Source organism: Neocloeon triangulifer, unplaced genomic scaffold (genome assembly GCF_031216515.1).
Source record: "Neocloeon triangulifer isolate White Clay Creek 2 clone unplaced genomic scaffold, ASM3121651v1 ptg000020l, whole genome shotgun sequence".
Classification (NCBI taxonomy): Eukaryota; Metazoa; Arthropoda; class Insecta; order Ephemeroptera; family Baetidae; genus Neocloeon; species Neocloeon triangulifer.
In genome coordinates this window covers 407,636-427,926 of record NW_026775561.1, presented here as the reverse complement: position 1 = coordinate 427,926, position 20,291 = coordinate 407,636, and the positions used below count along the sequence as shown (strand labels likewise).

At 35.3% G+C, this 20,291-nt stretch overlaps 1 protein-coding gene and 1 long non-coding RNA gene across 2 annotated transcripts in view; both read left to right on the top strand.

The window, feature by feature from the left end:
* The first annotated feature begins 3,698 nt into the window (after positions 1-3,698).
* On the top strand, positions 3,699-4,631 carry LOC132204058 (uncharacterized). The gene is made up of 3 exons (XR_009442497.1): positions 3,699-3,803; positions 4,068-4,145; positions 4,512-4,631. It is a non-coding gene; the product is annotated as an uncharacterized LOC132204058 (long non-coding RNA).
* A 630-nt stretch (positions 4,632-5,261) lies between these two features.
* The window catches only part of LOC132203861 (sodium-dependent serotonin transporter-like), a 30,762-nt gene continuing 15,732 nt past the window's right edge, over positions 5,262-20,291 (top strand). Inside the window, exons 1-3 of the mRNA XM_059632009.1 lie at positions 5,262-5,390; positions 12,946-13,296; positions 15,915-16,049. Of these exons, the coding sequence (XP_059487992.1) occupies positions 12,963-13,296; positions 15,915-16,049 (469 nt within the window). The 5' untranslated portion in view covers positions 5,262-5,390; positions 12,946-12,962. The remainder of the gene's footprint in view (positions 5,391-12,945; positions 13,297-15,914; positions 16,050-20,291) is intronic.

Here is a 20,291-nt window from a genome sequence, read left to right as displayed (position 1 = left end):
TATTCAACAAGCTTTTTAAGGACTTCATATTCTTAGTAAATACTCTGCAATAAAACATCTCAATATTGATTCCCATAAAAGCCTTCGGTCAAGGCAAAAGACGACAATAATTGTGTGTCTCTGAGTAAACTTTGAACCCAATATTTCAATACACGAAATTATTTTATGCTAATTATAAATATATGATTTAGCTGCTTAAAAAATTAAATCTTTAGTAATTTAAATTTATTTTTGGATGGCTTAGTGAGATTCCAAATTAAAAGCGAACAGACACTTTTACTTTCGTTATTTTTTCTTCCTTTAATCCGCTAACTTGCAAAATTGTTAAAAATAATTTGAATAGGTAAAAACTGGAATTTATAAAAATCCCTCCAACCACTTGGTAGAATGAGATTAAGTTCAATTTTTTTTGTCAGTGAATGTTTTAATACCAGAAGCTAGAAATTTCTTTTCACTACATTTTGCACCTTCGAATAAAAATTTGCTGCGCATGACAATAATCTTTGGTTATGCAATACGACGTACTTCCGTGCCCAGCAGGTTGCCTATCCCCCCCCCTCCATTATTTGTAAAAGCTCTGCAAAATTAGAGGTAGCTGAAATTTTTTAATCAGCAAAATAACATTATTACATCAGATAAAAATGATTGAGTTAAATCATGTATGAAAGTTTTTAATGTCCATCGCTATGAAATCAGGGGCCTTTGGACGCTCCTGTTAAGGCTTTGCTCTTTTCACTCAAATTTTTAACGCGTGATTTTAATCTCGCTGATCTTCAGCCAGAATTTTTATGGTGCAGCAAAAACAGAAAATCACTATAGATTGAAATCGCACAAATCGTGCAAAATGAGAAATGAAGGAAAAGTGGCACTCGCACGCCATCACTTGGCGACGCCCATAAACATTTTGAATACAAAAAAAAATTCAATTCACTCCGTGACAAAATTGAAAATTTGCTATTTCGTCTGAATTTAATTTGGCGACTTGCATAGGATATTTCTTTTGGAAGAGGCTATTGTTCTTGAAATGCAATGATAAGTTAAGTGAATGAATTTTTCTGTACTTTTTCTGTATAGTTTTTTTTTTTGCTGTATTCATGACATGACTGTATCGATTGGAGAATAAATAAATAAATGAAGAAAAGAAACACCAGAACAAATCAAAGAATAAAATATTTCTCTTCGATAAAGCTGCTGGCGAGAATGTCGTGAAAGTTGAAAAATATTTGCAAATTTTATTAAAATTTCAAAAGAACGGTAGATGGCCAACAATGGTCGCACTTAATTTGACGAGACGCAAGCTGAGTTTCTTGCTTCGCTCTTATTTTGCACGCATCCTTGATTTAATGGAAGAAAGTTTAAATATCTCAGCTTGCGTTTCATCAAATTAAGTGTTAAGGCTGCTCTTTAATTTAATTTTCAAGGTTATTTTTTAGATATTAAAGCGCTTCAAGCAAATCAATGATTATATATTATCAATTTTTCAATCAAACATTGATCGGTGCAAAATACAAGCGAAGCAAGAAATTCAGGAAGCATATTTCAAGCCACTTTGATATCTGAAAAAAGCTTCAAAATTAAATGAAAGAGCTGCTTTAACACTTCATTTGATGAAATGCTTCGCTCGTATTTTGCTCCCATCCTTGATTTAATGGAAAAATGTTTGAATATAATCAAAGCATATTGCTTGAACCACTTTAATATCTCACAAAGATGATTTCAATTGTTTTAATATATTTAATGTCGTCCTAAATTTACAAATAAATGGATAAATTGTGATTTAGAATTGAGAGTAACTTATTAAAAATAATATCCTAATGAGATGTATACTTTTATTGCTATATTTAAGGAAAATTCAACTTCAACTCTCTTATATGTCTCCTATTTTCAAAACTTTGATGTGTCTACAGATTCACTTTTACCTTTTCAACCCGGAAATGACAATACAGAAAGGAAATTTTCAAGTTAAATAACTTAAATTCAGAACTGATTCTCAAGTGGATTGATCTAACAATAAACAATAATTTGATTTTACGCCAGGAGCAAAATGGCCTTTGTTGCGAATTAAGCGAAACAATGCGCGCGTAAAACGTGTGTCAGTCAGTGCGTGTGTCTTTCAGTGGTAGAAACACATGTTTGGCGAAATAATGGGATGAGGGTAGAGGTCGTCGTTGTAGATAAGGCGACGAGATCAGACCGCACTTTCTCGTTTGCGCGCCCGAATGCGATTATATGTGAACCGTCCCGTCCGGCCGCTCTCGCTCGCGCAAAACAATTTCATATGCTGCAAAATCATGCCGCGGAAATGCAATTAGCGTCGCCCTTTCCACCCCTGCCCTTTTTATCCGGCGCCAGAAATAAATGATCTTCAAAAGCAGGTGAGAAAGCAAAACTATTTATGTTTTGTCAACGTTTGCAGCTTTTGCACACAAAAAATGATAAATTTTTATTGAAAAATAGTTCAAATCAAAAGGAAAAAAAATAATAATATGACTATGCTATTTTAACCTGCACATAAATGTTGATGCCTTGGTTGTTCTTGCGAAATTTGATTAAAAACTATTTTCAAAACGGAAAAGCTTAAAATTATTCTCAATTTCACAATCTTCATGATCAGAAATGCAGTGCAAAATAAATTTTTAACCATGAATAAGAATTATTTTTTTATTATATTAATTTTCTTTCACTTTAAATTGTTGTAGAATTTCCAGTAATTTCATATTTTGTTGGGAACATTCCAAATTTTTTAAATCTAAAAGATCAGTTTGTGGGGCGATTCAATCATTCGGATTTGGGAAAAGGAACAAAATAATATCTGAGTTGAGAAAGACCGAAAATAAAGGCGAAAAATATATCTTTCAATCCGCCTCTATTTTGCCGTTATTATATTAATATTTTCCAAAAAGTTCGCAGACGAAAGTTATAAATCAAGCAGAATATGTCAATTCTGAACTCGCGTGCGCGATCTGTGCAAGCAAAAGAACGCCATTAAAATCTTACCTGAGGGTCAAGGGTGGGGTCAGGCCTCGAGGTCCAGGTTCCAGGTGGCGGGGGACAGGTTCAGGCTTCAGGCAGACCGTAGGAAGGCCTGAATGACCTGATTTCGTGGAGAAAAGACCGACAAGCCGCGAATCCATGAAATCCATGCGTGACCTGCAGCTGATGAGAGGGCGTGAGGGGTTGAAGCAGGCGGGGTGGGGGAGGAGAAACGAATGTATTCACATTATTTTTGACATAATATTGATTACCAAGGAGATATTTATGTGAACTCATTTCCCCCACCCCTGCCTTCGACCCCTCACGCCCTCTCATCAGCTGCAGGTCAGCCAGGTCACACGGCACCATGGTTGGATTCGCGTCTTCTCGGCCTTTTCTCCACGAAATCAGGCCTTCCTACGATCTGCCTGACCTGTCCTCCACCTGGATTTCGAAGCCTGACCCCTGACCCCACCCTTGACCCTCAGGTACGGATTATAATCGGTTATAATGGCGTTTCGTCACACGAATCGCGCACGCGCGTTCAGAATTGGCAATTTGAAACAAAATTTGCTCTCTGCTGATTCTCCAACTTACAATTAGTTTTTTTTTATCGCCGGATCGTGACCTTGCTGGTGACATCAACCACGACCTTTGTCATGAGATATTATCCAAAAGTACACCTAAATTATCAGAAATTCGAAACAGGTCAAATACGTACCAATGGCCTGTTGACAACGTTCGTCCTCTCCTTTAAACAACGAACTCGTCATTGCAGTTTCATCGCCGCTTTTTATCAGAGGAAAAATTTTGCTGCCAAAAGAAAAAAGGTGAATTGTTGTCAACGTGAACAATTATGGTTAAGTTTTTGATTTGTGATTAATTAATGTAAAAAAAAAAATATAAATTTGCCAAAAGGACGAAAGAAGTATAATTTATTGTCAGAGTTGAAAAATATGTAGAATGTGAAGGATGGGGAAAGCGATAATGGTTTGTATCTTGAAACCAGAAATTGTACACATTATATTAGTTTTTTTTTTTATTTTAGTTATGGAGAATTGATTTTTCTATAAAGTATTTTATTTTTCCCACAGGTGCTTTTGAAGAGCGGTTTTCGAAACCTTTTTTTTTTTTGGGCAACAAAACTGAATGCAGCCGTTGAAAAACTTCAGGTGAGTCCACTTGTTTTCTGAATAGGAATTTTTTAATTCAAACAATTCACAAAGAAAAGTTTCTTACCGAAAGTATTTTCTACTGCTGGAAATAATTTGCTGATTTCAAGTAAAATTGTTTATCTTGAATTGGTTTTTTTCTTCTAAATAACGAAAATTAAGTTCTGCAAAGCACAATCAAAATTAAAGTCTAAAACTTATTATTTTCATATCTAAATAATTTCATGAAGGTAAAAGCGTGAAAGTTTCAGATTTTCTTCCATAAATTCATTTTTTTCTTTATTTGAAATTCAAATAAATTAAAAGCATGAACTGTAAATAAACGTTGAAGTCCAAAATTTTAAAAACGATTTTCGATTATTACAGAGCTTGGTCCGATTCTTTGCGAAAGCGCCCTTTCTATATTCTTGCCTTTTGTGCCAACAATGTGAAGGCGTTCTTATCGAGCAAAATGAGAAACACCAGGCCCAGTTTGAGTTGACTGTCAAATAAATGCAAGTATATTCAAAAAAATTAATTTAAATTATAAAAAAATTAAATTTCTTATTAAATTATTTTCAAATCGAAATATCCAATGTACAAAGTTGAACTTGAAATTATCAGGGCTGACGATATTTGAAAAAAAAAGTTTTGTAAGGACCGTTCCTAAGTCACTCGAATTGTTGTGAATTAAACTTAATTGCAATTAGATAATATCTCAGCATTTTAAAATATGTGGAAGAAATGAAACCCAATGAAAGGGTGGATTTTAGAGCAAAAAATGGCCACTTTCCTTTGATTAAGTCGAGTTTGATTTATAATATATTAAAAACTTTTTTTAAAAAAATTGGAAATTTGAAAACTCTAAAAATTTGCATATTTGTAAGAAATGAGACGTGAAATCTGTCTTTTTTTCTCAGCCGAAGTAAATTAACTTTTGTTTATTCGGATCGTCCTCGCTTGAAGCCGGAAAGGAAGGTGGAAGATAATAATTGAAGGTGTTGAGAATTAAATATAAAATTGAAGAAGAGGCGCGCGTGGAGAGGAAATGAAACGAAGCCTGTCTCTTGATGCGAGAATCTTGGCGAGGGAGGGGGGAGGGAGGGGAAGGCGGCGGCGGCGTTTGCTCTTCGGGAGGTGCGGCGCAGGTCGCGGTGCCGGGGCGCGCCACAACCATGGGCGCCCCTGTCACCGGCGGCCACCCTCACTCGCACGCCACCCCGCCCTAGCAACTCTCCGACCGCGCGCTCTCTCGCTCGCACCTAAGTAAGTACCAAAAAAATAACACTTTCTACTTCAAATTTCAGACTCAAAAGACTCTGGTAATTGCATTTCATTCAAAATTCAACAGTTTTACTCGTAATTTCCACCGAAATTTGATTGTTTGGGGAAGAACGTGTTTAGTTTATTTCAAAAGTCGAAATTAGATTAACTAGAAAACCAAATTTGACACGATGAGCAAAATTAAAAATTAAATAGTTTATTTAAATATATTTGAAGCTTTTTTGATAGTTTAAATGCTGAAATTAAGATAAGGTGAAACTTGATTGTTATTAAATGGAAGTGGTATTAATTTTTTTTATTTATATTTTGCTGATTTTAAAAAGCTGAATCTCAAAAATTTCAGCCTTTTCATTTGAACATGAGATTAAATTTACACACAAACCATTTACTCAAAAAAAACTTCATAATTTCAATAGTTTTTGCGATTCATCAAAGTTTTAATAATTAAAAAATTGATATTCCTTTCAACTGGCTTCAGCAAAGAAATTTATTGAAACAAAAATATAACACTTTTCCATCCCAAATTTCAATCTAAAAATAGTAATTGCAATTCTTTCCAATATTGCTAAAGTTTTTTATAAAAAATATCCTAAAATTGTATTATATTTTGTCCGAAAGTAAAGGAAATATAGTGAAGCATGTTTTATGTTTAATTTAAATCAACTGCAGAACCAAATTTCAAATAAAGAGCAAAATTGAAATCTAAATAAACCTCATGTTATTTCAGTTAATTTTCACAAAATTTGCAACTATTTTTTTTATAATTTAGAAGCTGAAAGAATTGTTTGATACTATAAATGCTATAAATAATCAAATGCAAGGAACTGATATCAATAATTTTTTTAAAATTATTTGTCCATTTTAAAAGTTGAAGAAATTCTAAAAACAAAATTTTTCATCTAACAAAAGATTAAAATTTACAAACAAATTATCAACTCATAAAAAAACTTCATAATTTTGGATCATGCCAGTTTTAATAATTAAAAAACAATCTTCCTTTCAACTGGTTTCAGCAAAGAACTCAATTTAAAAAAAAAAAAATAACAATTTTCCACACAATCAAAGTTTCGCCACGAATTTTTCTTAAAACTGAGAAGGTCCGTCCCCCCCCCCCCCCCTCCCTCACTCAATGCATGCAAATCTCACGTTATTCATCGTGGCCGAGGCTCTCTCGCTGGGAATTAAAACGCTAATCAAGAATAATTGATGGGATCAGAATGGCTGTCAGTCGTTCCATGCCAACCAACATCTCGTTGCATGCAACAAATGAATCGGACCGGCCAACCCCAAAGTGACTGACTCTGACCCTATTGTGTGTGATCAATGCGAGATCATTCACTCGCTGCTGGACCAACCATTTCTCTCTCCGATAGATACACCGCGCGCATCGCTTCCCCTAAATAAACACCAAGTCCTAGAACAACAAAAAACGATTAGATTTTGGAGAACAATTAAAATTTCTTGGATCTGCAGACAAATCTGAATTTGATTTGAACTAAAATTGCAATTAAATTAATAACAATAATAAAAAGTCATCTCATTATTTATGTTATTTCCATCATTGTCTTCAACAAGTAAAATCGGTTAAATTAAAGATCTTCTGAAAAACATAAGGTTTTCAATCAATTTTAAAGCACAAACTTGAGTAAAAGTTTCTTAGAAAAAAAGACCATAGAATTTTCTTCTGATTAATGAAGCGTCTTGGTGTTTTTTGTATAAATTTCTATTTTTAATAAATTTGAATTTTTTTGCAAGTTTATTTTTGGCCAATTTAGTATTCAAGGAGACGGAGAGTTTGTTGAATCTCTTTTTCATGTTGAGCAAATAAAGCGTACATGCATTTTAAGTACTTTTTCGTGCTGAATGAAGTCAATAACGACGACCACCTGTTTTCAAAAAAATATACCGCGGTGAATTCATAAAGAGCAAATAAAATTCCAAACAAGTGGTGCTTGTATTTTAAATGGTCATGTTTGCCAATCCATTTAAGGTGACTTTTGCATAAAAACGGCTCGATTATTTTTGTCTCAATTAGTTTGTAGATTTAATTCCTAAGAAGAAATTTAAGTCATTTGGAGAAAGGAATTTTTTAATTTAAAATGGTTCCCTTGGGAATTATATAAAAATAATTGGTTTTTCCAAAATTTGCGGGACCAAAATTGATAAAAATTCACCAAATCACGTTCATATCGCCCCAATTAAGATGAAAAAAAAAATTTATATTGATCTTTTATAGCAAATGGTTATGCAGTTTTAATTTCACAATTTTCTCGTTAAAAGAAAATCTGAAAAAAATATTATGCAATTTTGCTTGAAACGTTTTGAGCAAATAAATCAGGCTCGAGATGAATTGTGCGCGATCCCCTCTCTCCCTTAGTAATTAGATCAAGAGACACGGACGCGGCGCCTCCGAAAGTTAATCGAGCCGAAAAATACGCAAAAATGATTTGATAACTCAGAAGAAAACGGCGCTTTTTCACGCGAAATTAATTTTTACGCTCGCAAACGAGAGGGAAATTTCCGGCTCGTGTGAGGAGAATATGTCGAATTTGTCGAGAGGCAGCGGCGGCGGATCTCGAGTTAATCAATTGAGAGGAGCTTTAATTCGGGCATTGTGCTGGGGGCCTCGGAAAGAAGCGACCGTCAAAAGACTCGTCGCGTCGGACGCACGACGCCGGAACAGACGAACCGACCAATCCTCCAAAACGGCACATCTACTTAATTTAGCAAATCTTCTTTGTTGACAAAATGAAAACCTTTTGCATCTAATTAAAATTACATACGAGTGAATTGTACTAAAAATTATATTGAGTCAATTGGAAAGTAAACTTTAAATTCATTTTTTTTTTCAGATAAGAGTAATTTTTTAAAAGATTAATTGTAGTAATTTTGCTAAAAATCTGACTTTTTTGTCCAAAATGGACAAAGTTTTACCAGCAATTAATTCAGATTTAAAACCAAAATCACTCTTTAAAATTGAAGCATAATAATATTTTTACTAAAATATGATTTTTTTAAACAGTACCCTTAAAATTTATAAGCAAAAATCACAATTATTTCTCTTTTCTTGAGGAATAAGCAATTGAAAAATCTAGAATTTGTTAGTCTCATTAATTATTTGCACGCTTTTAAATGGAAAAATGAAGTATCGAAAAAATTTTAAACGATTTTTGGACCGTTTTGGGAAATTCCAAAAGGGATGAAGTTCATTCTCCAATAAACATTTCACCATGACAAATGTCTGTAATAATCGGACCAATTTCACCAAAAGAAAGGAATCGGATTTATTTTTTGTGCGGGAAACTTTTTCATTTGGCGATTCATTCACAGCTCGCGTTTCTCGCCACGCTCCGCCGGCCGTTCTCACCTGAATATCGCGTTTCGCCCTTCGCTTCATTCCAATCGAATCATTCTTTGTGATTCAGAATTATCGAATCCGGCATTTCATACTCCGTACGCGAGCGCTTAATTATTTTTCACCCAAATTTGGCTGAGGGGAAAAAAACTCAAAATTCGTTTTGTCATTTATTTGGAAATATTATTGATCAGAATCGTGCAGTTTTGCGGTTGAATCGGGAGAGACGTGCGGTGTTTGTCGAAATTAGGGATTGTGGTGCGCTTTAAAGGGGCCGAACACACAGAGATTGCGGTTTGCGTCAGTGCAGGACAATGTTCGCTTTGAAGCGCCCAAATTGAGCTGCAAACATTTCGGTTTGCACACAAAACGCACTTTCGTTTCAAAACAGATAAAACCTGCTACTGAATATTCTCAAATTCTTCAGTTTTGAAATAAAATACAATAAAAATTCTCCCAATAATGATGGAACTCATTTTATAATTTTTTATTTATTTTGTTCCAGTTGTTGAAACGCGCTATTTAAAATTAAAATCAACGATATTTCTGAAATGGCTGGTTTAAAATTATTGGAAATTTGTTTACGGATGCACAATTTCAAGGCGAATCTTTTGGCTATCTCGGATTTGTTGTCAGGTTTCCTATAAAACTTGACGTTTTGACCTTCTGCCAGGGGCAATGACCTTTGACCTAGAAACTTGGTGCCTTTAAAGAAATGATACCTTGGTTCATCAGCTTCAACCTCCCACCAAGAAAATTAAAAAATCTTCACCCCAATTAATTTGACAGCGGTTTTTGTAAACCCTTATGTATCTGCAGCGGCCATACAGGAAATGGAATTTGATAAATCTGAAGATCTTTCATTAGTAAAGGTATTTTAATAAACAAAATTATGATCTGTCATGACACATATCAACTAAATTGCTGAAAAAATTTGCTTAATTTTCTCAAAATCGGGTAATTTATAAAAAAAATTTAACCTTTTAACTTTGGCCAAAAATTTATGTGATTACTTCACATTTTCTGGTTATCAATATGATTCTCTTGGTCAAAACTGTTAGTTTTTTTTTTATAGAGTTTTGTGCTGCCTTCGTTCAATTTAATCTTGCGGTGGATTATAAAATGCAATTCGGTGACAGAAATATTGAAACATCCCCGAAAAATATGTTGTCTCGTGTTCTCTGAAGCTTTGAAGGCGAAATGCAAATACGGCGCGATTGAACTGAAAAATTCATACTTCAGGCGCAATCTTCTTGAACAAACATGCGCGTGTGTAATATTAAAAGTGCAGTTTCTCCTTTCGAGAGTTTCAAATCAATTTGTGATTAATTTCGCTGTCGATCGGCAAACTCGCGGGGAACAATTTCGCCGCTCTGCTCTGATGATTACATTTTTGACGTGCCCAAGTTTGGCGGTAAATTCGTTCCAGCCCCTCCACCTCCCCCCCCCCCACCGATTGATTTTCTCCCCCTAGAACAAGGGATGCTCGTGACAAGCGTTTGCTTTTTGTCCAGCACCTTTCAATTAATTCGCGCGCGAGACTGTTTCTCCGCCCGATGAATATATTCATCATCCTTAAGCCGACTTATCGCCTCCGATTATTCCCGCCTTGCTTTTTGTCAGAGAAAAAATTTCCTTGCAAATTGTCAAGAGTTCTTTCACCTGCGAATTTATTAAGTTGAAAGCAGAACAAGTTTTAAAAACTGGGAATTCAATTATTTCCAATAAAGTTTTAATTTAATTTCCTTTATTACTTATTCTCTATTCATTTTGGTAAATATGGATTTAATGACTAATTATTGTTAAATACATGATTTCATATGATTACAAAAAAACATTTAAAACATGGAAAGGAAAATGAGATAGCAAAAAAAGGGATCTGGAACAAATTTCATGAAAGCTGATTATTTTACCACTTGTCTGTGACTTTCGTAATTTTATAAATTTGAAAGTGTGCCAAATTTCAAAATTTTCGTGACGCATCCTCTCAGGCGATTTTGAGCATTCTACAACTGAATTTAATTTTCAACCATATCCGGCTACCTTAGAGAAGAAATTTTAAGAAAACTACTTTTTTGATCATTGCTGCTTTTCTAGTGCTTTTCCTATTGGATTTAGAAGAAAATGTTAAGAATATAAAATGTGCACAATTAAATTTCCTACAACTTTTGTTTGCAACATTTTTCTGTAAAACAATTACTCTGGGCAGAAAATCCGTTTTATTAAAACTTGAGGTCAAATTTTTTTTTCTAATTATTCCAAATTGATAATATTTTGTATCAAAACTGGATTTCTTACTATTTGCATATCGTAGGCCATATTTTTGTCCGTCCAGAACCATCAATAAAACGTTTCAAAGTCAAATAGAACTAAAATAACGGCCACTTCGAAATAATTCAGGATTCAAAATTTCTGAAAAATTCTAATTGAGATTCTGGCAGAATCAATCGGGGAAATGTTTTATTCAGCTTTTCTCTCATTACAAAAATTTCAACTTCCAACTCAACTTGAATTTGACACAAGCAAGTAATGAACTTATTTCAAAAGCTGTAGTTATGACAAAATGGAAAATAATTGAAAGGAAAATGTATTTATTTCAATTTTCAGGATTATGTTGAAAACTACAAAACTGACAGGTTTATTTTACTTGAAAAAGAAAGATCCATACAAATGTTCAGGGAACGCGAGAACATAAAATCTTTGAATTCATTTTCATTTTTTGTAAGTTATTTTCAAATCAATTCCCTTGGCATTTTTTAGTTTCTTTTTTATCGCAGCATCAATTTTTACAGATCAAAAGCTGACTTTCAACATTTTTGGCGGAATATTTATATATTTTCTGAATTCACTTGATCTCATATGACATTGACCAAGAAAACGTGCTGAATTAGATTATTTTGCGTTTCAATTTCGACTTTTTCTTCTTCGCGTCTCGCGCGTTCGATTTTATTCTTCTTCTTTCTGCGCGCGCGGAGAAGATTAAATTCAAGTCAGGCAAAGTTGCTCTCGACGGTCGGTCGGTCGGTCGCAAACAGAGTTTGTTTAAAAGAAGGACTAGCTAGGGCAGTGTTTGCGTTTCCTCCTCCAGCGTCTCGTCCCGTGTATTGGAGCACCTGTAACTCGCACGCCGCCCGAATGCTCAAAGCCGGGGCCAAATTTATGAACGTTACGCGCGACCTTTGACAGAGAACAAAAGCCTTTTTGCTGCAGCGGATTCATTTGTCACCGCTAATCTGCAGAAGCCACACTTGCGCCTTCCGCCGACACTTTCCGCATTCAAATGCGCTTTCCAAAAAGGGATTTTGCACTCGAACCAGGAAATTTTGACTCTTTGTTCATTTCGAAAACAAAATACGTGTATTCGGCTCTCGGAAAATTTAAAACTTTATATTTTGGTTTTTTTTAAAGAAATTTCAAATAATTGGAAAAAAATGGAAACTTTTAAGCTCCACCATCAAATTGTTTTATTTTCAGAATTACACGCGTGTAACTCATCAATTTGAATTTCGCTTCAATTGAAATATTAAATAATACAAGCTTTTTTTTCTTTGTGGAAATTTGCAACGCGTTCTTGGGTTAATTGACGAGGGCAGGTTTCAAGCTGCTGCTCAATTTGGCGCCGTGATTAAATGGACCCGAAAAAGGTTTTTGCTTTTCGTTGCGTTGAGAGGGAGAAACAAAAAGCGCGCGCTCCGACCGCATCTCGAAACATCTCTCACTTAGGCGATAGGGGTTGTTTTTGCTTAATGACTCCTGAGAGGGGTTGGCAGAGGCAGAGGTGGCGGCAAATTGACGGATGGATTGTTTTGGGTGGAATTGCACGTAGACTGGGGAAAAATAAGGCAATATCGGTCCTTATTTTGGTGAATTTTCAGCCGAAATAAGTGATTTTAGGAGAATATTTTTCACATACTATTTTTTTTTTAATTTTTTAGGTAAAATGTGTTAATTATGCTTATTTGTAAAAATTAGTAATTTTAGGTAATCAAAAAAGGTTATAACATAAGAGATGAAATATCTCAGAATTAGCTAATTTAGGTGATTCTAAAATGTCCATTTTTACACAAAATCTGCACAAAATGATCTAATTTGTCTTTCGAAGTGAATGTTTTATTTAATTTCCAAGCAAATAGGTGAAAATCGATGTGATTTTTTTTTAATTTTTGCCATTTCTGATTGCAGGCCCGCTGGAGGCGGCCATGCAGCTCGCGCCCCTGGCCTCCGGGGAGGAGGAGAAGGGGGGCGGAGGCGCGGGGGGCGAGGCGGCGGCCGACGGCGAGGTGGCCTCGTGCAAGGGGCTGCTGAGCGCCGGCCCCACCCCCGACCCCACCCCCAGCCACAACAACAAGCAGGCCACGCCGACCCCCAGCATGACCCTGCTGGCCGCCGCCGGGGGCACCTCCCTCGCCTCCGACCTGCCCGAGCGCGAGACCTGGGACAAGAAGGTCGAGTTCCTGCTCGCGGTCATCGGCTTCGCCGTCGACCTCGGCAACGTCTGGCGCTTCCCCTACATCTGCTACCAAAACGGTGGAGGTCAGTATCACTGCCACGCATGGTAACAACGACCGCCATCTTTGTTTTGCCAAAAGTGATGGACACCCCTTGACGCAAAACGTTTTGATATTATTTTATGATGAATTTAATCCTTTCGAAATGAAGGTGCAATTTAAAAGTAATATTTAATGAATGTCTATAAAAAGGGCACAGAACTTTAACCAGAATTGTTATATCGAGCATTTAAAAAAAAACACTTCATTATTTGAAACTAAACTCTGCCTAAAAGCACTCAAAAATTGAGCAATTCTGTCTAATTTTTACTGTAAAGTATCCAAATAGTTACTTTTAAATGCCACAGATTATTTAAAATTGCTTTAAAATTTTTCCTTAAAACCAAAGGAAAAATTAAATAATTATGAAATTATAGGACTAAATTATCTTATTGAGGATTATTTACATTAATCTGCTCTTGACTTTGAAACAAGCAAGTTTCGGATTCAAAAGATACTTCGAATGTTATTCTTTTCTTGATATGACAAAAGGGAAAAGTCACGCACGAGGCGAACTATCTCGCGTGAAATTTGGACCCAAATTTAGATTCGAGAGGGGCATTGATTTGTGAGAGTGAAATCCGAGACGCGAATAGAAAGAAAATCTGACTAGGGCATTCTCACAGTGTTTTTTAGATCAAATATTGGCGACGCCGATCACACACTCGGTGATTGCCGGCGATGCTCAAATTCAATCCGAACCGACGTTTCTTGCAACAACAGATGATGTCGACCGTTTTATAATTGGATTGGAAGAGTCGCTACTTGTTTTATAGCGTGAATGGGGATCGGTCGGTCGGTCGGTCGGTCACCTGAGAGCTGGAAATCGACACCGATTTTTATTTTTATCACCGACAAGAGAAACCCGAGAGCCGAGAGTTATTTGATGGGAATTTTACGGTGTCGCCGCCGGGGTAGTGCATGAATTATGCATGTCGTGGCCACTGCACGGGCTCTAATTTGCGAAAGAAGAATCGTGTCTCTCTCTCTCTCTTTCTCTCTCCGTCTGAATGTCACTTTGTTTAATTGCAAACCGTGTGTGTGCGAGTTAAACTTCTTTGAGGCGCCGCTTGTTTTACTCGGCGACAAAGGATTTATTATTCAGGCCTGCATTCGCGAATCAATATTGTACTAGCGTGTTGTTGCAAAACTCTTTGAAGACTGCCGAGAGAGAGAGAAATGATATGTGTTTGCTTTTCTCCACCTCCGCGATTCAAAGGCAAACACGGTCAAAATCCTCAAACAAACTCTCTCTCCAATTTGCAAATCGTGAATGAGACGAAAATTTCGTGCAAACAACAAAATTACTTCTAAAACTCGGGGGTAAATTTACTTTCAGAATTATTTAGAATGAGACGCTCCCAAATATGATTCTCTAAATTTTATGGGCATTTTCTTGAGGAATTTTGGAAACGGATCATATATTGAGTTTTTAAAACAAATTGGCTTTTATTGGGGCATTTTTAAAAGCATTAAAACGTGTTTAATTCTGCAACCGTGAATGCTAGAGTGATAAAAATTTCTTCTCCAGACTCAAATTTTCATGTCGAACAACTTCTCAATTGACACCAAAACTGTAAGTCAAAGTTCAGGGTCACTTTTTTTAGGTAAAAAATGTCCAATTTTGGGAATGATGATCCCTTTTGATTTATATTTTACAGGTAGAAGAAAAATTTAGCTTGTATTATTTTTAAATTTGTCAAATTCGTAGTTTTCTCAAGAATCGCATCAGTGTTAAAAAAAACGTAGAAACCCCGAAAATAATCTATAAAAAAATCGGAATAACAACTTTCTCAGTTCAAATTGGTCTCAGGGCCCTAAAATAATGAAAATATACAAAACTGACTCTACTTGTAATTAACTTCCGGGGAAATTGTATGTTTTTTTAACTTGGGACGCGAATTTTGATAAAAATTACTGATTCAACTATTCTGGAAATTGCATAAATTTAGTGTAAAATTGCGCTAAAGCTACTTTTCCCTCTACACCTGCAAAAAAATCAAACGGGATCATCATGCCCAAAATAGGACTTTTTCACTAAAAAGATAATAAAATCGCTTAAAAGTGACCTTGACCTTTGACCTACAGCTTTGGTGTCAATTGAAAAGTTGTTTGGCATGAGCATTTAAGTCTAGAGTTGAAAACCTTAGCAATCTAGCATTCTTAATTGCAGAGTTATACTCAATTTAAATTTTTCAAAATGTCCCGTAATTTTTTGGGTTTAAAATTTTGGTAAATAATTCCTTTTAAAAAGCCCTTGAACATATTTGAAACTTTAAAATGATTCATTTCCTAAAACAAATTCCTCAAAAGGCCCTGAGGATACTCTTGTAATCCCTTATATAGAAAAAAAATAATAAAATCAAATCAAATGAAAATCATTGATTCCAAATTTGCGTCCCTTTTTTAAATCTATCCATGATATTGTTAAAAAAATTGCCATTTTCTTTTTGTTGAAAGCGCCGGAAGGGGTGTTTGTTGACAATGTAAAAGCTTTTGGCAAAACAAAGAATGTCCTGCGATTCCGCGGGAATTGGGTCGAGAAAAAAGTAAGTGGGACGATCCATCTGGAGGCGGTGATCTTTGTTTTGGTGACATTTGCAGGCGCCTTCCTCATCCCGTACTGCCTGATGCTGGTGTTCGGCGGGTTGCCGCTCTTCTACATGGAACTGGCGCTCGGGCAATTCCACCGCAGCGGCTGCCTCACCATTTGGCGCCGCATTTGTCCTGCACTCAAAGGTCAGTCCGACGAAAAATCATTTGCATCTCCCGCGGGCCGCTTCGAATAATTACAAACTTGCTGCAGCGCCAATATTAAAATATCCACCACGGACGGAAACAAAAAATAACTCGTTCTTCCTCCCAAAGTGAAGCTCGATTTGATGCAAATTTTATTTACATCTTAACTTGAGCTATGAAAAATGAATTAACTTTGAATTTATTTGCAATTTTATATTAAAACAAATTTCTTGCCTAACTTTTGGTTAGAAATATAAAATCAGGCCATTCTAATTAAGCCGGCGTCACATGTGGTGATATTTAACCAGATTATAAAAGTTGTTCATTAAAAATCCATACAAAAAGCAGCGGTCTCGGCAAACAAATTTTAATTGGAGCCATTAATCGGCGTAGATCGGATCTTGGTCATTTGCACGCGTTCGGCCGAAATCAATTTTTGAAAAGGGTCGTCGTCGCGCTGGCGAGATTAATAGCCTGTTTTCGTTCGTCGGCGCTGCAAGTGGTGCAATTTGCAGAAGTGCTTTTCTTGCCCTTCTTTTCTATTCGGAGCGCCGATAATTTTTGACTCGAGGTGCGTTTTCTTTCCACTCGTCGCCAGCTTCAACAGTGAAAAAACTACTTTTTCTAGACGTGCATTTTAATAAAAAGAAGAAAAAATTTGCTCTCATTGTCAGTGGGAAAATTTTCTCTTTTTTCACGTTTATATGCAGATTTTTAATCTTGAATTTTAAAATGTTTTTTTTTTTGTCAAATTAATAAAGTCACTTCTTTCATCTGTAATAATTAAAAATGAAATAATAATTTAAATAAAAATTAGTAAATTTCTTTCAAGAAAGTAATATATTTCAAGGTATTTGAGGTGTGATGGATATGTTTTTTGTTCAACCCATTTAAAATCAATCAAAATCAACTTTTATCTTTTCAAAAGCTTCTTCTTGTTCTGCTCATTTCTTAAAACTATTCAAATTAAAGAGGATGGAACTTCCTCAGGGTTGCAAAATCCTCAACAACAAAAACCTATGAGGATCATTTTGACAGCCAGAAAATTGCAAGTTTTCACGTAAATTTTGGTAAAAAGTTCAATTGAAGGTTAAAATACGTTTTTTTTTTACATTTTGTCCTTTTTGGAGAAAATTAAGCAAATTTTTTAGGATCAATAAAAAAAAAAATATCACGATAGTTCATAAGTTGATTCGTACAAAAGTTGAGAAATGAAAAGTCTTCATATTTATCAAAATCCAGTGTGGTCGACGTAGATAAAATTAGGGTTTACTAAAATAAAATTGCCGACGAATCAATTTGGTTAAAAGATTTTTTAATTTTCTCGGAGGGAAGTTGGAGCTTATGAACCAAGGTATCTTTTCCTACTGGAGACCAAGTTTCTAGGTCAAAGGTCATTGACCCTGGAGAAAGGTCAAAATATAAAGTTGAAAATAGGCAACCTGACAAAATAATCTGAGATGCGCCTTGAAATTTTGCATCTAAATATCAATTTTTCAATTTTTTTGAGCGACACTTTTTGAAAATCCCGCATTAATTTTTAAATTACCTTTTGGTTGGGTTAAAAAAAATGAGGCTTTTTACTTCCAATGCAAATTGATTTTACTTCATTCTATTGAAATTTAGTTTGATATTTTTCTACTCCAAATCAAAAGTTTAAAAATTTATTCTTTTTTCATAGAAAAACTCGGGAGAAAAAGAGTAAAATTGAGAAAAGCTGCAATTTGTTAGTGTTTCGTGGGGTTTTATTTTTTCTCTTGTGCTTTTCTTTGGCTCTTGAGAGTGAATAATTGAGGATTTGGGTGCGGCGAGCGGGCGTGATTGCTTTCGTTTTCAAGAGGGCAAAACAAACATCATTACGATCTCTCGGACTCGGCCAATAAATACGCAGTAAAAGTAATTTGGCGCCAAATCGCGGCGCACGTGCAGCGAGATATACACATTTGTGGCGCAAATTAAATTAAACAAACTCGTGCGTTGATTGGAAATTCATCGATCGGCGCGGTCAGCAAACACATAAGTCTCTCCTTTTTCTTGAGCTTGTTTCTTTCTTTATTTGCGGCGAAACACGCGCGCGTCGAATGCCAAATCAGTTTTATTTTCGGCGCGAGCGATGATTTATTCCGAGAGTGAGTCTTTTGATGGATTTGCGCGAAACGAAAACGTGCACTTCCTTTCAAAACGACGTAAGTAAACAAATCCTTTCAAGTCGCGTCTCTTTTTAATAACAAAACGCCTCAAAATATGAATTTTCATACAACAATTGCTCGTGGTAAATGGGGTTGACGATCAGATTCAAAGAACCCTCGCCGCCCGCCCGCATTCCATTTGTGAATATGAAAGGGAGTTTCCAAATATTTTGCTTTGTTTGTTTGAAGCTAAAGAAATTAAGGCTCCGAAAATGTTCTTAATATTTAAACGATCCCTCAAATTTATTCTTATTTACTGAGGAAAATAATCTCCTGGTAAAAAAATATATATTTTCAAACTCAAGTGAGACTTTTGAAAATTAAAGGAGATGGAACTTCTTGTTTAATTGTTTTCAAATTTTTCAATTTTGAATGGAATCTACTCACTGAAATATTTTGATAAAAGACTTATTGTTTCATTTTATTTTTTTCAACATTTCCGAACAAGTAATTTTCAGTTGTTTGACCGGTTTTTGACAATCGATGGTATTGTTGAAACGAGTAATTAAGAAAAATGATGATTATAATCTGATGCAAAATTTCAAGGCGCATCTTTTCGTTATCTTGGATTTTTTGTCAGGTTGCCTATAAAACTTTACGTTTTGACCTTCTGCCAGGGGCAATGGCCAATGACCTTTTTTTACCTAGAAACTTGGTGCCTTTAAAGAAAAGACACCTTGCTTCATTAGCTGCAACCTCCCACCAAGAAAATTAAAAAACCGAATTAATTTGACAGCAATTTTAGTAAAACCTTATTTATCTCTGGTGGTCCTATTGGAATTTGAAAGATATGCAAAATTTTCATTACTTTGGTAATTTAAGAACCAAAATTATGATCAATCGTGATATTTATTTGCAGAAATCAATTAAATTAAAGAGCTCAAGAATTAGCTTTACTTTCTTGGAAAAGAGAAGAATGCACAAAACAACATTAAATTTTTAAACCTTAAATAAAACTTAAATTCTCAAAACTTTATGCCATAAATTCCAGTTTTCTGGTTATCAAAATGATCCCTTTCAGTTTTTTTTAACGTTTTTTCTGCCCTTACGTGATTCATCTGCTTAAAGAACAAAATTTGTAATTTTTCAAAATTTTGAAAATATAAATTTTTTACATTTAACTCTCAACCCTTTTCACTTTGAATCATGAAATATTTTTTAATTTAAATTGCATATTTCTTCTTGAAAAGTTTTTATACCACGTTTGATTTAATGGATTTTTCTCTCCTTCCAATTAATTTTGGAAATTTGAATAAATTTGCGATCAAATGCAGGTGTTTTTGTTGTGAATGAGATTTAGGGGTGCGATTGGCGAGAGACGGGGGTTGTTTGCAGGGGCGAATTGATTGGGAGCGCGTCTTGGAGCTGCCGGTCCATGCTAATCAGGTTTGCACGTGGAGCGGCAGAGATTCATTCGATTACGACTCAAGAATCGACGCTTAATTGCGCGCGACCTCTGCAGTTTATCCATCCCGCGCGACGACGAGACCGAAAACGAAAACGCATGCAGGTGCCGAGAGAGCGAGAGCGAGCATGGGGGCGCCACAAAGGGTGCTGCAAAAACGATAAAGAGTTCCAATTATAAACTTTGCCTGCCTTGGCGATTAAAAATTAATTCGGAAAAGCTTTAAAGACTTTTTTGATTTTATTTATATATTCAAATTTTTGAAAGTATTTATTTACAATTAGCTGTAAAAAATTGAAGCAAATGAAAACATTCCCATTAAAATTTCACTTTAAATTGAAAAGGTGTTGAATTTGCATAATAAATTACGATTTAAAGATTCAATATGGACAAAATTATCTTTGACTCTCTTGTTTGTGAATAAAAATTTCAACTTTTGAAAGAGTAAAATTGTGACAAATAATTTACCCAAAGTAAAATTTGGTATTTTTGATATAGACGAAAAGTTTTTTCAACCCTTTGAAGGAAGTCTGCGTGCATTTTGATGGGAACGAAACGAGCTAGGGGAAGCATCTCTATCTCGGCGTGCTCTATTGGCGTCCTTTGACGAGTCGCGTTCGTTTCTGCAGATTTGGCCAATTTAGTAGT